Here is a 22,462-nt window from a genome sequence, read left to right as displayed (position 1 = left end):
ACTTTGTGGGAACAGTTTGTAGAAGACCCTTTTTGGATCCTCATGACTGTGCCCAGTGCAAAAAGCAAGGTCCATAAAGGTACAGCTGGGACCAGAAATTGCCGAAATCAAAGAATAATAGATTGCATTCAGTTATGTCACATATGTAGATTAGGTACATTTTATTTTGCTTCTCCTCCCAAGAACAGGTGTTCCTATGTATTTTAGGGGGGTGTGTTTTATCACAAATAGTTTCTGGGTTGTGGTAGAAATCAAATAACATTGTTTGCTCAATGCACTTGTGGCTGAGGACTGTTGGGGTTTCGGTGTTTGTTCAGCAGCATCAATAACCACAGATGAGAGCGATCGCACATTCTCGAAAATGCATAGTATATAATATGTGATCAATCATTAATAGTTGTCAATAACACTCTTGATCCAGTCGAAATAGATGCAGACTTTGGTGTAGACTCCCGGATACCCAGTTTGAGCACAACCTTGCCCCCAGGATACCACGCCATATAGTTCTCCGTTGCAGATCAGAGGTCCACCGGAGTCACCCTGCAAATACATTAATGCATCACTGAGATATATCATAAACATTTATATAGGGAGATTCCTTTGATTTGTCACTCAATAATCCTGAAAATCTGCAAGAGAAAGTTGTAGTAATATATTTTATGTTAATAGTGGAGTAAACACCTTAAAAAGATTCTATCAGTAGAAAATGACTGGTCAAACCAAGCTTAGGCACTCGGTTCACCCTTGAGGTGGCTAAGTTGACAGCAGATTCCCACCTACTTGTTGTGTATCCAGCTTGTCCTCCTTTGACTGTCAATCAAGAAAGAGGGGGCAGAAAGATGGAAAAGAAGTAGGTCAATGTCAATCAAGAAAGAGGGGGCAGAAAGATGGAAATCAGGTAGGGTAATGTCAATCAAGAAATAGAGGGCAGAAAGATGGAATACGGGTAGGAAAATGTCAATCAAGAAAGAGGGAACAGAAAGATGGAAAACAGTTAGGTCAATGTCAATCAAAAAGAGGGTGCAGAAAGATGGAAAACAGGTAGGTCAGTGTCAATCAAAAAAGAAGGGGCAGAAAGATGGAAAACAGGTAGGCCAATGTCAATCAAAAAAGAGGGGGCGGATAGATGGAAAACAGGTAAAGCAATGTCAATCAAGAAATAGGGGTAAGAAAGATGGAAAACAGGTAGGGTAATGTCAATCACGAAGTAGAGGGCAGAAAGATGGAACATGGGTAGGAAAATGTCAATCAAGAAAGAGGGGCAGAAAGATGGAAAACAGGTAGGTCAATGTCAATCAAGAAAGAAGGGGCAGAAAGATGGAAAACAGGTAGATCAGTGTGAATCAAGAAAGAAAGTGCAGAAATATGGAAAACAGTTAGGTCAGTATCAATCAAGAAAGAGTGCAGAAAGATGGAAAACAGGTAGGTCAATGTCAATCAAGAAATAGAGGACAGAAAGATGGAAAACGGGTAGGCAAATGTCAATCAAGAAAAAGGGGGCAGAAAGATGGAAAAATGGTAGGTCAATGTCAATCAAGAAAGAGGGGGCAGAAAGATGGAAAACAGGTAAGTCAATGTCAATCAAGAAAGAGGGTGCAGAAAGATGGAAAACAGGTAGGTCAATGTCAATCAAGAAAGAGGGGGCAGAAACATGGAAAAGAAGTAGGTCAATGTCAATCAAGAAAGTGAGGGCAGAAAGATGGAAAACAGGTGGGTCCATTACAATCAAGAAAGAAGAGGCAATAAGATGGAAAACAGGTAGGTCAGTGTCAATCAAGAAAGGGGGCAAAATGATGGAAAACAGGTAGGTCAATGTCAATAAAGAAAGAGGGGGCAGAAAGATGGAAAACAGGTAGGTCAGTGTCAATCAAGAAATAAATTGCAGAAAGATGGAAAATAGGTAGGTCAGTATCAATCAAGAAAGAGGGGGTAGAAATATGGAAAACAGGTAGGTCAATGTCAATCAAGAAAGAGGGCGCAGAAAGATGGAAAACAGGTAGGTCAATGTCAATTAAAAAAGAGGGTGCAGAAAGATGTAAAACATGTAGGTTAGTGTCAATCAAGAAAGAGGGGGCAGAAAGATGGAAAACAGGTAGATCAATGTCAATTAAGAAAGAGGGTGCAGAAAGATGTAAAGCATGCAGGTCAGTGTCAATCAAGAAAGAGGGGGCAGAAAGATGGAAAACAGGTAGGTCAGTATCAATCAAGAAAGAGGGTGCAGAAAGATGTAAAGCATGCAGGTCAGTATCAATCAAGAAAGAGGGGGCAGAAAGATGGAAAACAGGTAGGTCAGTATCAATCAAGAAAGAGGGGGCAGAAAGATGGAAAACAGGTAGGTCAGTATCAATCAAGAAAGAGGGGGCAGAAAGATGGAAAACAGGTAAGTTGGAAGTTGCACTAATCTGCTTGGCCACACCAAGGATTTGCTTGTCTTGAACAGTCATTTTGTGGTGATAGACTCCCTTTAAAGGCAAGTCATATGGATAGTAAGAGACTCGGAAGAGACATAACAGTGTTTATTATTTTTTAATAAGTGATGGAAAGCTGTTAGGGATCCCCTCTCCACAGGCTGTACAAGTGGATTTAATGAACATGACCACATGGGGGGAGCGGGTGACAGCATCAAGCGGGGACCTGAGTCTGGAAGAAATGGTAGCATACTGTCTATAGTATGCTCAGACATCATGCATGCTAGCAAAGAAGGAATGCTCACTTGGGAGGGAATGGCAAAGGTTGTGCCGCCAGCACCACAAAGTACATCTTGAACTCCAGTATTGGTGATGAAATAAACCCCCCAAACGCATCCTCTACCAGTTCTTAGAATGACTCACACTCCATGCAAAGTACTGACATGGGAACCCAATTATTGTGATGGGTGGGTGACCCAACAGTGAGAACAGAACCAGTGTTCCCACTGGTCTGAAAAGGTGGTTTGATCCAGACTTACTGGTGATTGTTGTGCTTTATTTCTGTGAGTGTTTGTGGTCTTAACCCTTCTTGTCTTTTTGTTGCTGCCTTACTTCTCTTGCTTTTGTGATGCCCTGGCAAAACCAGGTAGTCCCACAGTATAGGCCCCCGCATAACACCATCCCACACAGGGTTACACACAGCCGACCAGAAACCCTAGTCACCCCCCCAGGGTAGGAAAGGCACACCAGTGGGCGGGACCAGGTGGATGGAGAACGGCCACCTAGGGGTCTGGAGAACCCGGGGCAGGAAAAGAGTTAGTTAAGAGTTGAGAGTCGGAGTTGAAGTTCAAGTGAAGTGGAGTGGAGAAGTTGAGGAGGAGAAAGTGAATGCTGAGACAGAAAGAAAAGGCGTCGGGGTTGGAGCCCCGGCGTGCTGGCTAGGTGGCAGACGGTGGTCCATGTCTGTCAGGAGACGGGAAGATGGCTGCTGGAGATCCGAGGTGGACCGGAACAGGGTTGGAGCCCGCCGGTACAGACACCGGAGAACTGACCCGGAACCGTACATAGAGGGGGTACTTGGACCCTGAAGCCAGGACCGGAACCGATGGCCAAGCTAATTAACCAATTGAGGGCAGGATTATAGGTCCTGTCCCAACCAAAGTCTTAAAATCAGACAAAAACCCACCACGGGGGATAGGGCATCCGCCAGGGCCCGGTAGATCCCAAGGGTCAGCGTCAGCGGGCACAGCTCCCAACAAAAGGATCGGGAGCGGACTCCCGTGTTTCACACCGGGAAGTCCACCACACCAAACACAGAGTGCAGAGGAAAGTGACACAGACCACCAGCCCGGGTGTGGGACCAGATACACCCGACCGCGGCGGCCATCCACCAGCACCTTGGTTTACCATTGGACTTGTGTGATTCATTTAATTGTGAGTAAACTTACCTCCCCCGGTCTGACCGGGCGCGCCGGCCCCTGCAATCACCACCCTCAGCATAGAGACACTGGGCCCCGGGGCATCCATCCCTACCCACGGAGGGGTTAACATCCAGCTGCCAGCCCATCGCCCCCGGGTGCCCCACAACAGCAGCGGTGGTGCCACATTTCACCACACACCGTGAGTGGCATCACAGATGGTTTACGGCAAATCCCGTACAAATATGTCCCCTTTTTTTTTTAAGTGTTCGCGCGACCCCCAGGTCTGGTAGAATCCCTCGAGCCACACTGCGGATCCGGATCCGAGCAGCCAGCTGCTGGCACAGGGGCAGCACACTTTTCTCCTTAGTTTCTTATTATTTGTTCTTGTGAGTGTGCAGTGTGTCTGAGTTTTGATTTTTCCCTGTCTGTCTAAATCTGTGTTGCCATCACACTCCTGTCCCTTCCTTCCCAGGGTGGGGAACAGATTAGCTCTGGAGAAAAGCCAAGCACAAGACTCAGGCATCTCCACCATTAGAGGTAACCCTGAGGTTCGGGATATCCTAGGGAGCCCTAGCATCAGGGACAGCATAAGAGCCCCCTACCCTCGCTATCCTGAAGTCACATTGAGACATAAATGCTCGCCAAGTTCTTGCCATCTTGCCAACCTCGTGGCCAAATGCTAATTTTGCAACATTTGGAGACCAGGATAATTACTGCTTGCTTTATTAAAATTGTGTCCTTCCTTTTACTACTCCTAGAAATGTCTAAAAAATGTAGAGAATCTACTCATTCTGTAGTAAAGCGTGCACCAGGCCTTTCATTATGACTCTGCCGGGTCATGAACTCCAAACAGTAGAGTATCGTGACCACAGAACCTTTTACAGTAAGGCAATGGGAAAACTCGCATGTCACATTCACAAATGGCAAAAGACAATTCTCACGGTGGAAACCAATTGATGACTGATATCAAGTTATAGTTTGATGACGAATGTGTCAGATGGTGAATTATAGCCCTGTACATGAGCCGGGAGAGCGGCTGCTACATTACAGAAATGTCACCGTCCCCATCAGTTATTACTCCTCTATTAACCAGTGCAAAACTACAACTCACAACATGATTTCGTGGCCAAATGGTAATCTTGCAACATTTGTAGACCTACAATTTGGAGATTGGGATTATTACTACTTCATGCTTTATCACCAATGTGGAAAAAATAGATAAATCGCAATACAATGTATCTGCAAAATGTTCACAACTCCTCCAACCTCCACCACAAAACAGTGATAGTGGCTGAGGAATATGCATCTAGTGCAAATAGGTAAGGCGGAGGGGGAGGAGGGAGGTGGAGCTGCAGTTTCTTACTCTGTTGGAATAGATTGCAGCAGGATAATAACATCTATTTGGCTCAGAGCATAGAACACATTTTTCACTTGAAACCATGAATAAACCCTATATTCATCAAGCATAGAAGGAAATTGTCAGAAGTCGACCCTTAATTCCCCTTCCGATAGGACTAATCTCAATTAATTTCACGATGTACATCTTTCTCCTTATACTTGCCTGACACGAGTCCTTTCCTCCTTCCAAGTAACCGGCACAGAACATATTATTGGTGATTTTGTTGGGATAAGAAGATTTACAGCTTGAGGTCGATAGAACAGGAACATCCAAACATTGTAGATTATTTGGATACTGAACTGCAAAAATGAGAAATAATTGTTAGAATTATACATTTTCATACAATTTTTTGAAGCTGATACTGTCCGATCGCCTATGCTGTACAGAGCCCTGCTCCAGCATCTGCATCGCTCTGTATACCAGAATGGCTGATCTCCTGTGAATGGCGGCGCTCTGCCGGTGTTCACAGGAACTACGTCATCAGATAACCCTTGTCAAATTACTGCCAAAAGTAGCTGGACACCCTAAACACCACTCTGGGCACCCCTGCCAGACAACTGATTTAAAAAGATCATTGGCCAGTTAAAGTGCTTCTATCAGCAGGTTTTTGCTATGTAATCTGAGAGCCGCATAATGTAGAGGTTGAGATCTTGATTTCAGCGATGTGTCTCTTATTGGACTGCATGGTGTAGTTTTGATAGAATCCCTGTTTTCTCTTCTGTAGATGTAGCAGTGTTTGGAATGTTGAGCTGTGCATAACCCTGCCCACACCCCTGATTGGAAGCTTCCAGTATGCTCTGTCAACAAGCTGCCAATCAGTGGTGGGGGTGTAGTTACACAGGTTAGCAGGGACTGACTTGCCTGTGACATCTGCTAATAAAATACTGATTGTATTGAAACTACAGCAAGCTGCTGAGCAAGTGACACATCACAGGAATGTGCCCACATTTTCAAAGTAAATAGTAAATTGGTAGCCATATTGAAATGTTTTCCTACACCATATACCATAGATCTGTAGAACTTTGCAGTTTTTGTGCATGGAATTTGGTTTCGAAGTCATAAATAGTCAATAATGAGGATCCCATATAAAGTAAGCACAATACAACCGTAGAAGGACAAGTAATTGGCTAAAATTATAACTTAAAAAAAAAGAAAATCATCTACGTATCTGCCATAGCTTATGGGTCCACTAATTCTTGCAGCCTCGTCGAACAAACCCATTTCTACTATTATTTAAGCACATGTGAATAAAATAAGTCTTTATCTCCTGTCTGAATTTCTTATTTCAAATCAGTTTCTTTATGAGCAATGAAACCGACAACCCTGAAAATGTGTGACGTGTCAGCCGAAGTTGTGTTAAATTACCATGTGTGTGTTTTTCTTGTGGTTGACTCAGCCTACAGACTTTGGGAAACATATTAATTGTATAGTACATACTCATTAGTCTTAGAAATGTTTGAGTAGCAAAAATAAATCTTAAAACCTTCTGTACTGCTTACAATCCTATCTGATAATTCTCACCCTGCTCTTCATACATTAGTATGAATCACGGGGTTCGTACAGATGGAACAGGGGCTCCTAAGCTGACACTAAGACTGGGGCCACTGTGCTGTCCCTTATCTCAAAGGTAGACTTGTTGGTGGCCAGGTTTGAGCCCCCAGTGCGGCCCTGTCCAATGCCCAAAATATTTACAAGTAAATATATATTACTATATTTACTTCTTGTAAATATTTTGGTTGTTTGTTAGATGGTTTTACTGACTACTGTAGTGTCAGAATTATTCACTATTCATGTAAAATGTCTTTAGTACTTAGTACTGTCCTTTAGTACTTAGTAGTGCCCTTTAGTACTTAGTAGTGCTCTTCTAGCTGTTATGACCTGCTGAGAATATGAGGCTTTTGAATGCATTCCTGAGGGACCCTAGACAATTTTTCACAGGCAATGACCTCTAATTTACTAATATTTTTTGTTTGCATGTTACTTTTTCATTCTTTAACACTAGAACTACTGGACTCGTGACACCTATATAGAAGTACATGATGCAAAGTAGTCAAAATGACTACCTCAGTAGTTCTAGTGTTAAACCCTTCACAATGACGCCAATTTCCGTTTTTGCGTTTTCGATTTTTTTGCAGAGCAGTAACTTTTTTATTTTTCTGACCAGATAAACAAAGAAGCGCTTGTTTTTTGACACGTTGTACTTTAGAATGGCACCAATCATTTTATAATATAATATACTAGAAAAAAGAAAAACAAAATTCAAACCGGTGAAATTGTGAAAAAAAAAACACATTTTTTTAGGGAACTTGTTTTTACGATTTACACAATATGATAAAAATGATCAAATCTCATCATGACTGTGACAAACATGTCCAATTTTGTTTATGACTTTAGTGATGAAAAAAACTAAATTTTGTAAATATTTTTTTTTGGGGGTGGAGGGAGGGGTTGGCTCCATTTTCTGAGACCCGTAACTTTTTCATTTTTTTAAGTCAATGGAGTCGTGTGACTGCTTGATTTTTGTGGCACGAGACAATCTTTTCATTGATACCATTCTGAGACAGATATTGTGTTTTGATCGCTTGTAACAGCATTTTTTGTGGCATTGAAGCAACTAAAAAAATAATGTAATTTTTGCTTTAATTTTTTTTTTGTTTTCAGTGTTTACTGATTGGATTAATTCCTTTTATATCTTTATAGATATTCTTTTCTGGATGTGACAATACTAGAGTCATTGAATCCACCTTGTTGTCCACACCTGCAGGTTTCCAGTTCCATCAAACATTGCAGTCAATAGAATCCCTAGCCAGTTCAGGTATTTGATTTGTTTAGTCTCTAGCTCATCTGATACAGCTAATGAAGCCCTTGATTATTAAAGTGAATACAATTGTGCTAGAGCGCAGCAAAAAGTTATTAAATTAAACTAAACGTTCAAAGTGGGTTGTACAATTTTGATTTCAGATAAATATTAAACATTGCACTCCAATGCCCCGATGATGTCTCACTTAGTTTACTGGACGCATTAGCTGTGATAGAATTAGAATTTTCTGTGATGCAGATTTAGCAGTGGTCAGTTATCAACTTATTGTCCACACCCCAGCTAACACGGGGTTCGTACAGATGGAACAGGGCTCCTAGGCTGACCCTAAGACTGTCCCTTATCTCAAAGGTAGACTTGTTGGTGGCCAGGTTTGAGCCCCCAGCATGGTCCTGTCTCCGGTCCATGCCCTGATACTACTCCCACATACTCTGGGAGCGGTCTGGAAACCAAATAATGAAAACCCCACAAAAAGGCATGGACAAGGGTAAACGAAAACTTGTGCACACAGCACTTAAACACAAAGGACGGACAGTATGTGAACTGGGGAGTAACACAAAAGGGTAGGAAATAACTACACAACTGGAGAACTCACACACCATGCACAACCACAACTTGTAGATCACCATATAACTGGATAACCACAGGAACCAGGAAGCAAAAAGCTATATCTGTCACCATACAACTGGATAACCACAGGAACCAGGAAGCAAAAAGCTATATCCATCACCATACAACTGGATAACCACAGGAACCAGGAAGTAAAAAGCTATACCAGCACCATACAACTGGATAACCACAGGAACCAGGAAGCAAAAAGCTATATCCGGCGCCATGCAACTGGATAACCACAGGAACCAGGAAGTAAAAAGCTATACTGGCACCATACAACTGGATAACCACAGGAACCAGGAAGCAAAAACTATATCCGGCGCCATACAACTGGATAACCACAGGAACCAGGAAGTAAAAAGCTATACCAGCACCATACAACTGGATAACCACAGGAACCAGGAAGCAAAAAGCTATATCCGGCGCCATGCAACTGGATAACCACAGGAACCAGGAAGTAAAAAGCTATACTGGCACCATACAACTGGATAACCACAGGAACCAGGAAGTAAAAAGCTATACCAGCATCATACAACTGGATAACCACAGGAACCAGGAAGCAAAAAGCTATATCCGGCGCCATACAACTGGATAACCACAGGAACAAGAAAGTAAAAAGCTATACCAGCACCATACAACTGGATAACCACAGGAACCAGGAAGCAAAAAGCTATATCCGGTACTCAACCCCAGTATCCAGAAGCTTATAAGGGGGGAGGATGGTAATCAGCAGCCTAAGCTCCCAGCAGATGATCACAAGCCATCAGGAATTAACTCAAGCTATACTGAAGAGCAGTGAAGCCAGAACCAGCCGACGCCCATGACAGGCTGTACAACTAAAGGCTGTTTGTCGGACTATGCAGAGTCCAACGCCGCCATGACACCCAGCGAGTGCAACGCTGAACACCACACGACACCAGCTTTCTGTGCACTCTGTATATTGACAGAAAGATGCTAATTGGCGGTGGAGGTGATGTTTGACTAGGTGGCATAAGACAACTAGTCCTGCAGTGATAATCTCCTGCTGATAAAACACTGATTATATTGAAACAACAAAACACAGTAATGCTGTAATCAGGTTCATCACACTGCTCTTTGATTACATAGGAAAAACCTGCTGACAGATTCCCTTTAAACACCAAGGTAGGTTTTCCAGATTGTAATTATGTGGCCATTTTGTGTAAAAAAAAGGTAACTTAATACTCAACAATGAGATACAATCCCAATAAGAGATAGATGTAATAGAAAACTCACCACCGGATGTCTTCAGATTTCCCCAGCCGGACACCAAGCACCAACTTCCCTCAGTGGGACAGCTGCTGGCAATGGGGATAGGCTGGACATGTCGGTTAAGTTGTGCCGGTTCAGCTAGTTTGACCATCATAAAATCATGGTCTATGTAATACTCGTTGTAGTAGAAGTACTGATAAGCTTTCTCCACCTGGATGTGCTGCTCTCCGCCCTCTTCTTTAGTTGTATCATGTTCTCCAAGATGAGCAATTAAGGTCTTGGGTCTACAGAAAAAATGTAAAAAGTGACTACATCGTTAAAGGTGTTGACCAGGCCAGGCTTGGGGTGCAAGTCTGCAGAATTATGAATCCTCACAGTGTGTAATGTGCATGCTGTCAGGATTCTGGGAATGGGCAGTTGTGATCACAAGTATGCGATTTGCATACTTCAGACCACATTCCAACTAGACTTGTCATGTCTCACTAAATTCACATGTACTGGGAAAGGCCATGAATGTCTAGTTGGCATGTGACCACATGTATGCAAATCGCATAATTGCAGTCATGTGCATGCTGCCATCAGGGCATTACTGCCATTACTGGTGTATGGGGTCTAGACTGTGTGAGACATGCTGCACTGCCACTGTATAAATGGCCTGGAAGACTGCATGGCAAGCTGGGGCTCAGGGTTATTGTATTACTTTGCTTTATTAAACCACCTACACTGCATGGCCGTAGCAGAGGCGGGTGGCCACATCTGATATCAGTGACGTCAGGCGCTGCCAGCATGCCCCGAGCCATTGTGGTACATTACCATGGACTATAAGATGCATTTTTATCCCCAAAAATTTGGAGGAAAGTGTGTCTTATAGTCTGGATGTACAGTTAGGTCCAGAAATATTTGGACAGTGACACAAGTTTTGTTATTTTAGCTGTTTACAAAAACATGTTCAGAAATACAATTATATATATAATATGGGCTGAAAGTGCATACTCCCAGCTGCAATATGAGAGTTTTCACATCCAAATCGGAGAAAGGGTTTAGGAATCATAGCTGTGTAATGCATAGCCTCCTCTTTTTCAAGGGACCAAAAGTAATTGGACAAGGGACTCTAAGGGCTGCAATTAACTCTGAAGGCGTCTCCCTCGTTAACCTGTAATCAATGAAGTAGTTAAAAGGTCTGGGGTTGATTACAGGTGTGTGGTTTTGCATTTGGAAGCTGTTGCTGTGACCAGACAACATGCGGTCTAAGGAACTCTCAATTGAGGTGAAGCAGAACATCCTGAGGCTGAAAAAAAAGAAAAAATCCATCAGAGAGATAGCAGACATGCTTGGAGTAGCAAAATCAACAGTCGGGTACATTCTGAGAAAAAAGGAATTGACTGGTGAGCTTGGAAACTCAAAAAGGCCTGGGCGTCCATGGATGACAACAGTGGTGGATGATCGCCGCATACGTTCTTTGGTGAAGAAGAACCCGTTCACAACATCAACTGAAGTCGAAAACACTCTCAGTGAAGTAGGTGTATCTGTCTCTAAGTCAACAGTAAAGAAAAGACTCCATGAAAGTAAATACAAAGGGTTCACATCTAGATGCAAACCATTCATCAATTCCAAAAATAGACAGGCCAGAGTTACATTTGCTGAAAAACACCTCATGAAGCCAGCTCAGTTCTGGAAAAGTATTCTATGGACAGATGAGACAAAGATCAACCTGTACCAGAATGATGGGAAGAAAAAAGTTTGGAGAAGAAAGGGAACGGCACATGGTCCAAGGCACACCACATCCTCTGTAAAACATGGTGGAGGCAACGTGATGGCATGGGCATGCATGGCTTTCAATGGCACTGGGTCACTTGTGTTTATTGATGACATAACAGCAGACAAGAGTAGCCGGATGAATTCTGAAGTGTACCGGGATATACTTTCAGCCCAGATTCAGCCAAATGCCGCAAAGTTGATCGGACGGCGCTTCATAGTACAGATGGACAATGACCCCAAGCATACAGCCAAAGCTACCCAGGAGTTCATGAGTGCTAAAAAGTGGAACATTCTGCAATGGCCAAGTCAATCACCAGATCTTAACCCAATTGAGCATGCATTTCACTTGCTCAAATCCAGACTTAAGACGGAAAGACCCACAAACAAGCAAGACCTGAAGGCTGCGGCTGTAAAGGCCTGGCAAAGCATTAAGAAGGAGGAAACCCAGCGTTTGGTGATGTCCATGGGTTCCAGACTTAAGGCAGTGATTGCCTCCAAAGGATTCGCAACAAAATATTGAAAATAAAAATATTTTGTTTGGGTTTGGTTTATTTGTCCAATTACTTTTGACCTCCTAAAATGTGGAGTGTTTGTAAAGAAATGTGTACAATTCCTACAATTTCTATCAGATATTTTTGTTCAAACCTTCAAATTAAACGTTACAATCTGCACTTGAATTCTGTTGTAGAGGTTTCATTTCAAATCCAATGTGGTGGCATGCAGAGCCCAACTCGCCAAAATTGTGTCACTGTCCAAATATTTCTGGACCTAACTGTACCTTGCTCACTTTTGGGGGGGCCGCAGGTTTAGTGGAGTAGGTCAGAGAAGGTAGGACCAGGGTCACTGCTGTAGAATACCATCTGCTGTAGTGGACATGTATGTCTGCTGTTAAAGAAAATGAATATTCACTGTTCCCGATGCCCATAATCATGCCCACCTCTCGGCGCCGGCATCAATGTTAGTAAATGACTGTGAAGATTTTTACTAACAATGATGCCAACGCCAAGAGGTGGGTAGTATTATGTGTGTCGGGAACAGTGAATATTCATTTTGGATCACCGTGCAACTGTGGGCGCATGGCAGTATCTTCATGTGCTGCTCATTTCTTACATGCCAAAGTCAGTTGCTGGCACCAAAAGAGGACACCGCACACAGAGGGAGCAGAGGGGAGGTGGGTAAAATAGTTTATGTTGTGTGTACGTTAAAAAACAGTGGCATAACAGGAGGCATATATACCAGGATGTGGATCATATATATCAGTATGGGTGACATACTGTATATACCAGGATAGGCCCACTATGGGGGACATATATATACCAGGATGTGGATCATATATATCAGTATGGGTGACATATATACCAGGATGTGGATCATATATATCAGTATGGGTGACATCTAATATATAAAGCTGAATGTGTGTGTATGTGTGTGTGTGTGTGTATGTGTGTATGTGTGTGTGTGTATGTCCGGGATTGGCATCCGCACCGTCGCAGCTGCAACCACAAAATTTTGCACACTCATACTTCTGGACCCCGAGAGTGTCATAGGCTATGTTTTGAGGGGAAATTTTAACCCCGCTCTTTACAGGTATTCACCAAAAAACCTGTCTCCATTAAAGCAAATGGAGCTGGGAGCCACAGTGCAACCAGAACTTCAGAAGAATGCGCAGCCACGCCCTTATATGGAATGTTGGCGTGTCACAATGCAGCCAGGGAAAGAGACAGACACAGACAGGGAAAGAGGCAGACACAGAGAGGGAAAGAAACAGACATAGACAGGGTAAGAGACAGACACAAAAAGACAGACACAGACAAAGAGATAAAACAGGACTGCCGCGGAAACACCATCACATGTCTCAACGCTGGCAGGAAACTAGCCAGGTCTTTCACCGGGAAGGAACATTTTTTTCTGTTTTGCACATTTTCCTAGGGGGCCTTGTTCTAGAATCACTGCGTTGAGAAACACGTGATGGTGTCTCCGTGGTGCTGGATGTTGATCTCCCTAAGGTCAATCATCCTTGCTTATACAGACAAAGAGACAGACTGACAGGGAAAGAGACAGACAGGGAAAGAGAGGGAAAGAGAGAGACAGGTTAAGAGACAGACACAGACAGGTAAAGAGACAGACAAAGACAGAGACAGACACAGGGAAACAGACAGGGAAAGAGAGGGAAAGAGACAGACAAAGACAGGTAAAGAGACAGACAAAAAGACAGACACAGGGAAAGAGACAGACAGGGAAAGAGACAGACAGGGAAAGAGAGGGAAAGAGACAGACAGGAAAAGAGACAGAGGGAAAGAGAGGGAAAGAGAAAGACAGGGAAAGAGATAGATAGACAGACAGGGAAAGAGATAGAGAAAGATAGGGAAAGAGACAGACAGACAGACAAAGAGAGAGAGAGACAGAGATATATATAGATGGAGAGACAGACAGAGAATGGGAGAGAAAGAGAGAGACAGTTACTATCCCGGGCAGCGCTGGGTGCTATGTTGTGAAGCGAAATTTTAACCCCGCGCGTTCCAATTTACCAATTAATTTTGCCCCTATCTACATAATGGGGAAAAAGTGAAACAAAAAGTGTTGGGGGCAAATTGACAGCTGCCAGATGTGAACAAGGGGGACTTAAGGAATGAGAGTGTCGCGGGCGGAGGAGGGGATGCCGCGCTCTCCCACTGCTCGGGTCTGGCCGCTGCTCTGTGGTGGCTCGAGCGGTGGGCCAGATCCCGGGGCCTCGAGCGGTGCTCCTCGCCCGTGAGTGAAAGGGGTTGATTGTTGGTGGGGGGATTTGGTTATTGTCCGTGACACCACCCACGGTTGTGGTGATAGGGTTGACACCACCGCTGCTCTGGACAGGGATCCCGGGAGTTGTAACAGTGAGCAGCCGAGTTGTTAGTTCTCCCCTCCGTGGGTAGGTGGGTTGGTTGTCCCGGGGCCCGGTGATGGGGTAGGGATTGACGGTAGCAGGTGGGTTGCGGGGCCTGGCGAGGTGCAGGGACGCGGGGGCAGCGCTGTGCCGCACGGCACGGGTGTACTCACTCAGCCTGAGACGATGACACAGTTCACGGTAAAACACTCGGCTGGAAAGACGGGTCCCACGGACGGCTGCTGATGCTTTTCCCCGGTAGGTTAACGGTGACTGTCCTCTCCCTGCACCTAGGTACTGCTGTTGGTTCCAATGGGTTCCCACCGGTAACCCGCTCCCCGGCATGGATATGGGCCAGAGGAGCCCCTCTTTGCCCGCAGGCGCTGGCCCTGAGGAACTGATGCCTTGGCGGTGGCGGTGTCCCTCTCACACGGTTGGACGGTTGCCTTCAATCGGGACTTAGTTGTTTGGAAACCCAGGAGGTCCCCTTCACTGACGGATTTGGCAAATTCACGGCGACTCCAAGCCTTGCCGGGGTCCGAAAAGCCCCTGCCAATGGTGCTGGCTTCTCCTTGTGTACCGGTCCGGTACCGCCGGGCCACCGCCCGTCCACGGTCCTTAAGGAAACTCCGATGGGCCACTCCTGCAGACGGTCACCGCCGTCTGCTAACCTTGCTGTCTCGCCCGGGGCACACACCCGGACGCAGTCAGGTTGTTGCTCCTGTACCATACTTTCCTTCCTCTCGCTTTCACCTCACAAACTAATCTGCTCACTTTTCCCGCCTCCAGGACTGTGAACTCTTCGGTGGGCGGGACCAACCGCCTGGCCCACCCCCTGGTGTGGACATCAGCCCCTGGAGGAAGGCAACAAGGATTTTTGGGTATAGCTTAGATGTACCTAACCGGGGTGTAGGGTGTGGTGATGTAATTACCTGTGACCCCTGACTTGCCCAGGGCGTCACAAGAGCGATGGCGCCAAAGAGTATATACCGTACAGTTGTTAAGGTGGGGCCCCGACATGGGATACTCACCACACTCGGGGATATGAACACACACACAAAATGCGCCACACACTACCACGTGCTTGAACACATATACCACCCTCAGCACACATCTCACCACACATTCACCAACCTCACCACATAATCGCCCTAAACACACACAAGTCTGGTATTATCCTTCACAAATAAAAATGTGATTAATAAGCAGCCAAACTACAAGAACAACAAATGTACCACATAGGAAATACGGCAGCTGTCAGTCACATGACCTGTCTATATGTGTATGTGTGAGCTAATATATACTGTCAGGGGGAGGGCTTTCTGTTGCCTGGAGATTTATCAGGCTGCCAATAGCAACCAATCACAGCTTAGCTTCTATTTTGCTACAGTTAATTAATCTAAGCTCTGATTGGTTAATATAGGCAACAATTTAATAATTACATTTCTATCTATTTGTTTTGTGGTGTTTGTGTGCAGAATACATTTTTGTTAATACATTCTATTTTGTTAACAGCAGTTATCAACCCGGGCGAAGCCGGGTAGTACAGCTAGTACTGTATATACCAGGATAGGCCCACTATGGGGGACATATATACCAGGATGTGGATCATATAAATCAGTATGGGTGACATATATACCAGGATGTGGATCATATAAATCAGTATGGGTGACATATATACCAGGATGTGGATCATATATATCAGTATGGGTGACATATATACCAGGATGTGGATCATATATATCAGTATGGGTGACATACTGTATATACCAGGATAGGCCCACTATGGGGACATATATACCAGGATGGCGAACATATATACCTGGATGGACCTCATATTTACCAGGTTGGGCCACATACTGTATATTCCAGGATGGGGGACATATATACCAGGATAGGTGATATAAACCAGGATGGGCCCACTATGGGGGATATTTATACCAAGATGGGGAACTTACTGTATATACCAGGAAGGGGAACATATACACCTGGATGGGGACATATATACCAGGAAAGGCCACATATTTACCAGAGTGGGCCACATATATATCAGGATAGGGGACGTATATACCAGGATGCAGGACAGGTACACCTGGATGGGGGACATATATACCAGGATGGGGGACATTGAGTGCCCCAAGCCTTGACAACCCCTTTGAGAATTAAGGAATGGAAAAGAACTTAGGCATTTTTTTTTATCCTAGGTGTTTTAACTATTTAGTCTTTATATCCAGAACAGAACTTACTGCTTGTAGCAATGAGCTGCTGATATGATCCATCGTGCGGTGATTAGGGACCCTCCACACCAGCGGTTTCCATTGTAGGTGAAATATACTTGCCACGGCTGGGAATTGCGAGGACACTCATAACCATTAATGATCTTATCGTCATCGTCCAGAGGAGCAGCCGCTTAAAGAAAAAAAAAAAAGTTTTATGGTAAGGTTATACATAGGGCTCTTAAACATGGACATATTATAGCTTAAATGTATACAGGTTATTTTGACCTGGATCTTAAGGCTATGTGCCCACGCTGCGGATTTACCGCGGATTTTGCCGCGGATTTGCCGTGGATTTGCTGCGGATTTCCCGAAAATCTGCAGCAGCGGCACTTCCAAGCTATTTCAATGGCATTTTGGAAATGCTGTGTCCATGCTGCGGATTTTTCCGCTGCGGATTTGCCGCGGATTTTGATCCGGAAAAATCTGCAGCATGTCAATTGTTTGTTGCAGATTTGGTGCGGATTTTGGGTATAGAATGGGAAAAAAAAAATAAAAAATCCGCATCAAAATCCGCGGCAAATCCGCGGTAAATCCGCGGCAAATCCGCGGCAAATCCGCGAGTGCGGATTTGCCGCGAAAGTTGCGGATTTTCAGGCAGAAAAGTCCGCAGGTACATTCTACCGTGGACACATAGCCTAATAGTAAGTACACACTTCTCATCAGGTCTAAGACCCCATCATTCACTTTGAAAACCAGCTAAAATCCTCCATGCTGCTGCTTGCATTCACAGCTTAACTGCTCAGTACTGCTGTATAATGTCCTCCATGCTGCTGCTTTATGTATTCACAGCTACACTGCTCAGTACTGCTGTATAATGTCCTCCATGCTGCTGTTTCCTGCATTCACAGTTACACTGCTCAGTACTGCTGTATAATGTCCTCCATGCTGCTGCTTTCTGCATTCACAGTTACACTGCTCAGTACTGCTGTATAATGTCCTCCATGCTGCTGCTTTCTGCATTCACATCTACACTGCTCAGTACTGCTGTATAATGTCCTCCATGCTGCTGCTTTCTGCATTCACAGTTACACTGCTCAGTACTGCTGTATAATGTCCTCCATGCTGCTGTTTCCTGCATTCACAGTTACACTGCTCAGTACTGCTGTATAATGTCCTCCATGCTGCTGCTTTCTGCATTCACATCTACACTGCTCAGTACTGCTGTATAATGTCCTCCATGCTGCTGCTTTCTGCATTCACAGCTACACTGCTCAGTACTGCTGTATAATGTCCTCCATGCTGCTGTTTCCTGCATTCACAGTTACACTGCTCAGTACTGCTGTATAATGTCCTCCATGCTGCTGCTTTCTGCATTCACAGTTACACTGCTCAGTACTGCTGTATAATGTCCTCCATGCTGCTGCTTTCTGCATTCACATCTACACTGCTCAGTACTGCTGTATAATGTCCTCCATGCTGCTGCTTTCTGCATTCACAGTTACACTGCTCAGTACTGCTGTATAATGTCCTCCATGCTGCTTCTTTCTGTATTCACAGTTACACTGCTCAGTACTGCTGTATAATGTCCTCTATGCTGCTGTTTTCTGCATTTACAGCTACATTGTTCAGTGCTGCTGTATAATGTCCTCCATGCTGCTGCCTTCTATAATCCCAGTTACACTGCTCAGTACTGCTGTATAATGCCCTCCATGCTGCTGTTTTCTGCATTCACAGATACACTGCTCAGTACTGCTCTATAATATCCTCCATGCTGCTGTTTTCTGCATTTACAGCTACACTTTTCAGTGCTGCTGTATAATGTCCTCCATGCTGCTGCCTTCTGCATTCACAGCTATACTGCTTAATACTGATGTATAATGTCCTCCAGCCAACTGTTGCTATTTCTAAACATATCCTACATACAGACAGGAGATCAGGAATCCCTCATGTCTCTGTGTGCTGTATATGGGAGACATCAGAGCAGCTGGTCTCAACCTACTAGCTCAGAGACAACTGAAAATGAGAGATGGAGCCTACAGAGAGGAAAACCGATGGAACTACAAGTCATATAATAGCCAGAAATGGTGTTTTTCCTCATGTACACACAGGACAGCTAAATCTAAAATGTCAGGTAGGCTTTAAGGAAGACATTCAGATATCTATAGTTGTTACCTGCAGCCCCCAGGAATATCCACACCCAGAGATAACGCATATTGAGCTGATCTTAGTTCTGCCTTGATATGTTGGAAAGTCTCGAGGTCTATGGTCAGCGGGAAGAGTCCTTTATAGGACCGATAGGACTGAACATCTTGTAACTTCACATGGCTCATCTCCAGACACCTGTGAGTTCCCATATTGACTCAAAACCCCACACAGGGAGCAATCACTGGGACCCGTATCTTTAACCATGAAAACTGTTTGCACTTGTATTTGTCTTATTGAATCATAATGACTATATTTAGGCTTGGAAGAGCCTCAAAGTAAAAAAAAAAAACCCGGAGTTAGGGCTAAAATAAATTTGGCAATTGGGTTTCATTGCATATTTTGCACCATTTTATTTTGGACTTTTTTTATTTATATATATATACTAGAAGGTGGCCCGATTCTACGCATCGGGTATTCTAGAATTTATGTATTGTGTAGTTCATGTATAATTTTTGTTTTATATATATATATATATATAGATGTTGTTGTGTGTGGTTACCAAGTGTTTGTGTAGGCGCTGTACATGTTCTGGGTGTTGTCTGGGTGTGGCGGGGGTGAGAGCGCTGTTGTTTGTGTGTTGCGTTGTGTGTTGCGTTGTTTGTGTAGCGCTGTGTGTCTGCCGCGTTCTGTGTGTGTGGTGCTGTGTGTGTTGCGCAGTTTGTGTGGGTGTGGAGTGTGTGTGTGTGTGTGTGTTTTGGGGGAGGTATGTTTTGTGCATTGCGTGTGTTGCGCGGTATGTGCGTATATTTGTGTGTGCCGCGGTGTTTGTGTGTTGGGTGTTGTGTGTGTGCGGCGTTGTCTGTGTGTGTGTGTGTCTGTGTAGGGCAGTGTTTGTGGTTCCCAGTGTGTGTGTGGTGTGTTGTGCAGTGTGTGTGTGGCGGTGTGTGTGTGTTTTGGGGGGAGGTGTGCACCCCCCATCGTGCTCCATCCCCCATGCTGCGCACCCCCCATCGTGCTCTATCCCCCATGCTGTGCACCCCCCATCGTGTTTCATCCCCCCATTCTGGGACCCCCCATCATGCTCCATCCCCCATGCTGCACTCCCCATCGTGCTCCATCCCCCATGCTGCACTCCCCATCGTGCTCCATCCCCCATGCTGCGCACCCCCTATCGTGCTCCATCCCCCATGCTGCACCCCCCATCGTGCTCCATCCCCCATGCTGCACCCCCCATCGTGCTCCATCCCCCATGATACACACCCCCCATCGCGTTTCATCCCCCCATTCTGGGCACCCCCCATCGTGGTCCACCCCCCATTCTGGGCACCCCTCATCGTGGTCCACCCCCCATGCTGCACCCCCCATCATGCTCCATCCCCATGCTGCACTCACCATCGTGCTCCATCCCCCATGCTGCACTCCCCATCGTGCTCCATCCCCCATGCTGCGCACCCCCTATCGTGCTCCATCCCCCATGATACACACCCCCCATCGCGTTTCATCCCCCCATTCTGGGCACCCCCCATCGTGGTCCACCCCCCATTCTGGGCACCCCTCATCGTGGTCCACCCCCCATGCTGCACCCCCCATCATGCTCCATCCCCATGCTGCACTCACCATCGTGCTCCATCCCCCATGCTGCACTCCCCATCGTGCTCCATCCCCCATGCTGCACCCCCCATCGTGCTTCATCCCCCATGCTACACACCCCCCATCGCGTTTCATCCCCCCATTCTGGGCACCCCCCATCGTGGTCCACCCCCCATTCTGGCCACCCCCCATCATGCTCCATCCCCATGCTGCACTCCCCATCGTGCTCCATCCCCCATGCTGCGAACCCCTCAGAGAGGAGTATAATAGGAGTATAATGGGAGGAGTATTCCCGGGGAAAGAGGAGTATAATGGGAGGAGTAGTCCTGGGGAAAGAGGAGTACAATGGGAGGAGTAGTCCTGGGGAAAGAGGAGTATAATGGGAGGAGTAGTCCTGGGGGGTGGTGTACAGGTGCCCAACGTGTGCGGGGGGCGTGGCCGAATAGGCATCGTGTGCGGAGGGCGTGGCCAAATGGGCATCGTGTGCGGGGGGCGTGGCCGAATGGGCATCGTGTGCGGGGGCGTGGCCGAATGGGCATCGCGTGCGGGGGGGCGTGGCCAAATGGGCATCGTGTGCGGGGCGTGGCCAAATGGGCATCGCGTGCGGGGGCTTGGCCTAGTGAGCATCGCATGCGGGGGGTGTGGCCTAGCGTCCATCGCGTGCGGGGGGCGTGGCCTAACGTCCATTGCGTGCAGGGGCGTGGCCTAGCGGGCATTGCGTGCGGGGGCGTGGCCTAGAGGGCATCGCGTGCGGGGGGCGGGCCTGGCCAAACGGTTAATCCATGCGGGGGGCGGGGCCAGGCCCAGTGGCCAATCCGTGGGGGGGGGGGGGCCAGGCCGAGCCCAGCGGCCAATCCGACGGTTGTCACTGTAAGGACACAATTTTGGAGCAAGACAGACAGACAGACAGACAGAATAAGGCAATTATATATATATATAGATATATATATATATATATATATATATATATATATATATGTATAAATATATATATTTTTTTTATCTTCTATTTTTTATTTAGCCCCAGATACATATATATATATATATATATATATATATATATATATATATACAGTTAGGTCCAGAAATATTTGGACAGTGACAGAAATTTTGTTATTTTAGCTGTTTACAAAAACATGTTCAGAAATACAATTATATATATAATGTGGGCTGAAAGTGCACACTCCCAGCTGCAATATGAGAGTTTTCACATCCAAATCGGAGAAAGGGTTTAGGAATCATAGCTCTGTAATGCATAGCCTCCTCTTTTTCAAGGGACCAAAAGTAATTGGAGAAGGGACTCTAAGGGCTGCAATTAACTCTGAAGGCGTCTCCCTCGTTAACCTGTAATCAATGAAGTAGTTAAAAGGTCTGGGGTTGATTACAGGTGTGTGGTTTTGCATTTGGAAGCTGTTGCTGTGACCAGACAACATGCGGTCTAAGGAACTCTCAATTGAGGTGAAGCAGAACATCCTGAGGCTGAAAAAAAAGAAAAAATCCATCAGAGAGATAGCAGACATGCTTGGAGTAGCAAAATCAACAGTCGGGTACATTCTGAGAAAAAAGGAATTGACTGGTGAGCTTGGGAACTCAAAAAGGCCTGGGCGTCAACGGATGACAACAGTGGTGGATGATCGCCGCATACTTTCTTTGGTCAAGAAGAACCCGTTCACAACATCAACTGAAGTCCAGAACACTCTCAGTGAAGTAGGTGTATCTGTCTCTAAGTCAACAGTAAAGAGAAGACTCCATGAAAGTAAATACAAAGGGTTCACATCTAGATGCAAACCAATCATCACATGATCCAAGGCACACCACATCCTCTGTAAAACATGGTGGAGGCAACGTGATGGCATGGGCATGCATGGCTTTCAATGGCACTGGGTCACTTGTGTTTATTAATGACATAACAGCAGACAAGAGTAGCCGGATGAATTCTGAAGTGTACCGGGATATACTTTCAGCCCAGATTCAGCCAAATGCCGCAAAGTTGATCGGA

General features: G+C 45.5%; 1 protein-coding gene across 1 annotated transcript; it reads right to left on the bottom strand.

The window, feature by feature from the left end:
• Positions 1-162: 162 nt before the first annotated feature.
• LOC142256911 (cationic trypsin-3-like) lies at positions 163-14,730 on the bottom strand. Its single transcript, XM_075328898.1, has 4 exons — positions 14,683-14,730; positions 9,913-10,172; positions 5,391-5,527; positions 163-540 (listed from the first exon to the last, which is right to left on the bottom strand). Exons 2-4 carry the CDS (start codon positions 10,040-10,042, stop codon positions 391-393), a joined length of 417 nt encoding a protein of 138 aa, XP_075185013.1. The 5' UTR covers positions 10,043-10,172; positions 14,683-14,730; the 3' UTR covers positions 163-390.
• Positions 14,731-22,462: the final 7,732 nt, after the last annotated feature.

The sequence above is a fragment of the Anomaloglossus baeobatrachus genome, chromosome 11 (genome assembly GCF_048569485.1).
Source record: "Anomaloglossus baeobatrachus isolate aAnoBae1 chromosome 11, aAnoBae1.hap1, whole genome shotgun sequence".
Lineage (NCBI taxonomy): Eukaryota > Metazoa > Chordata > Amphibia > Anura > Aromobatidae > Anomaloglossus > Anomaloglossus baeobatrachus.
The sequence above is the reverse complement of the archived record's forward strand: the minus strand, read 5'-3'. Positions and strand labels throughout refer to the sequence as shown.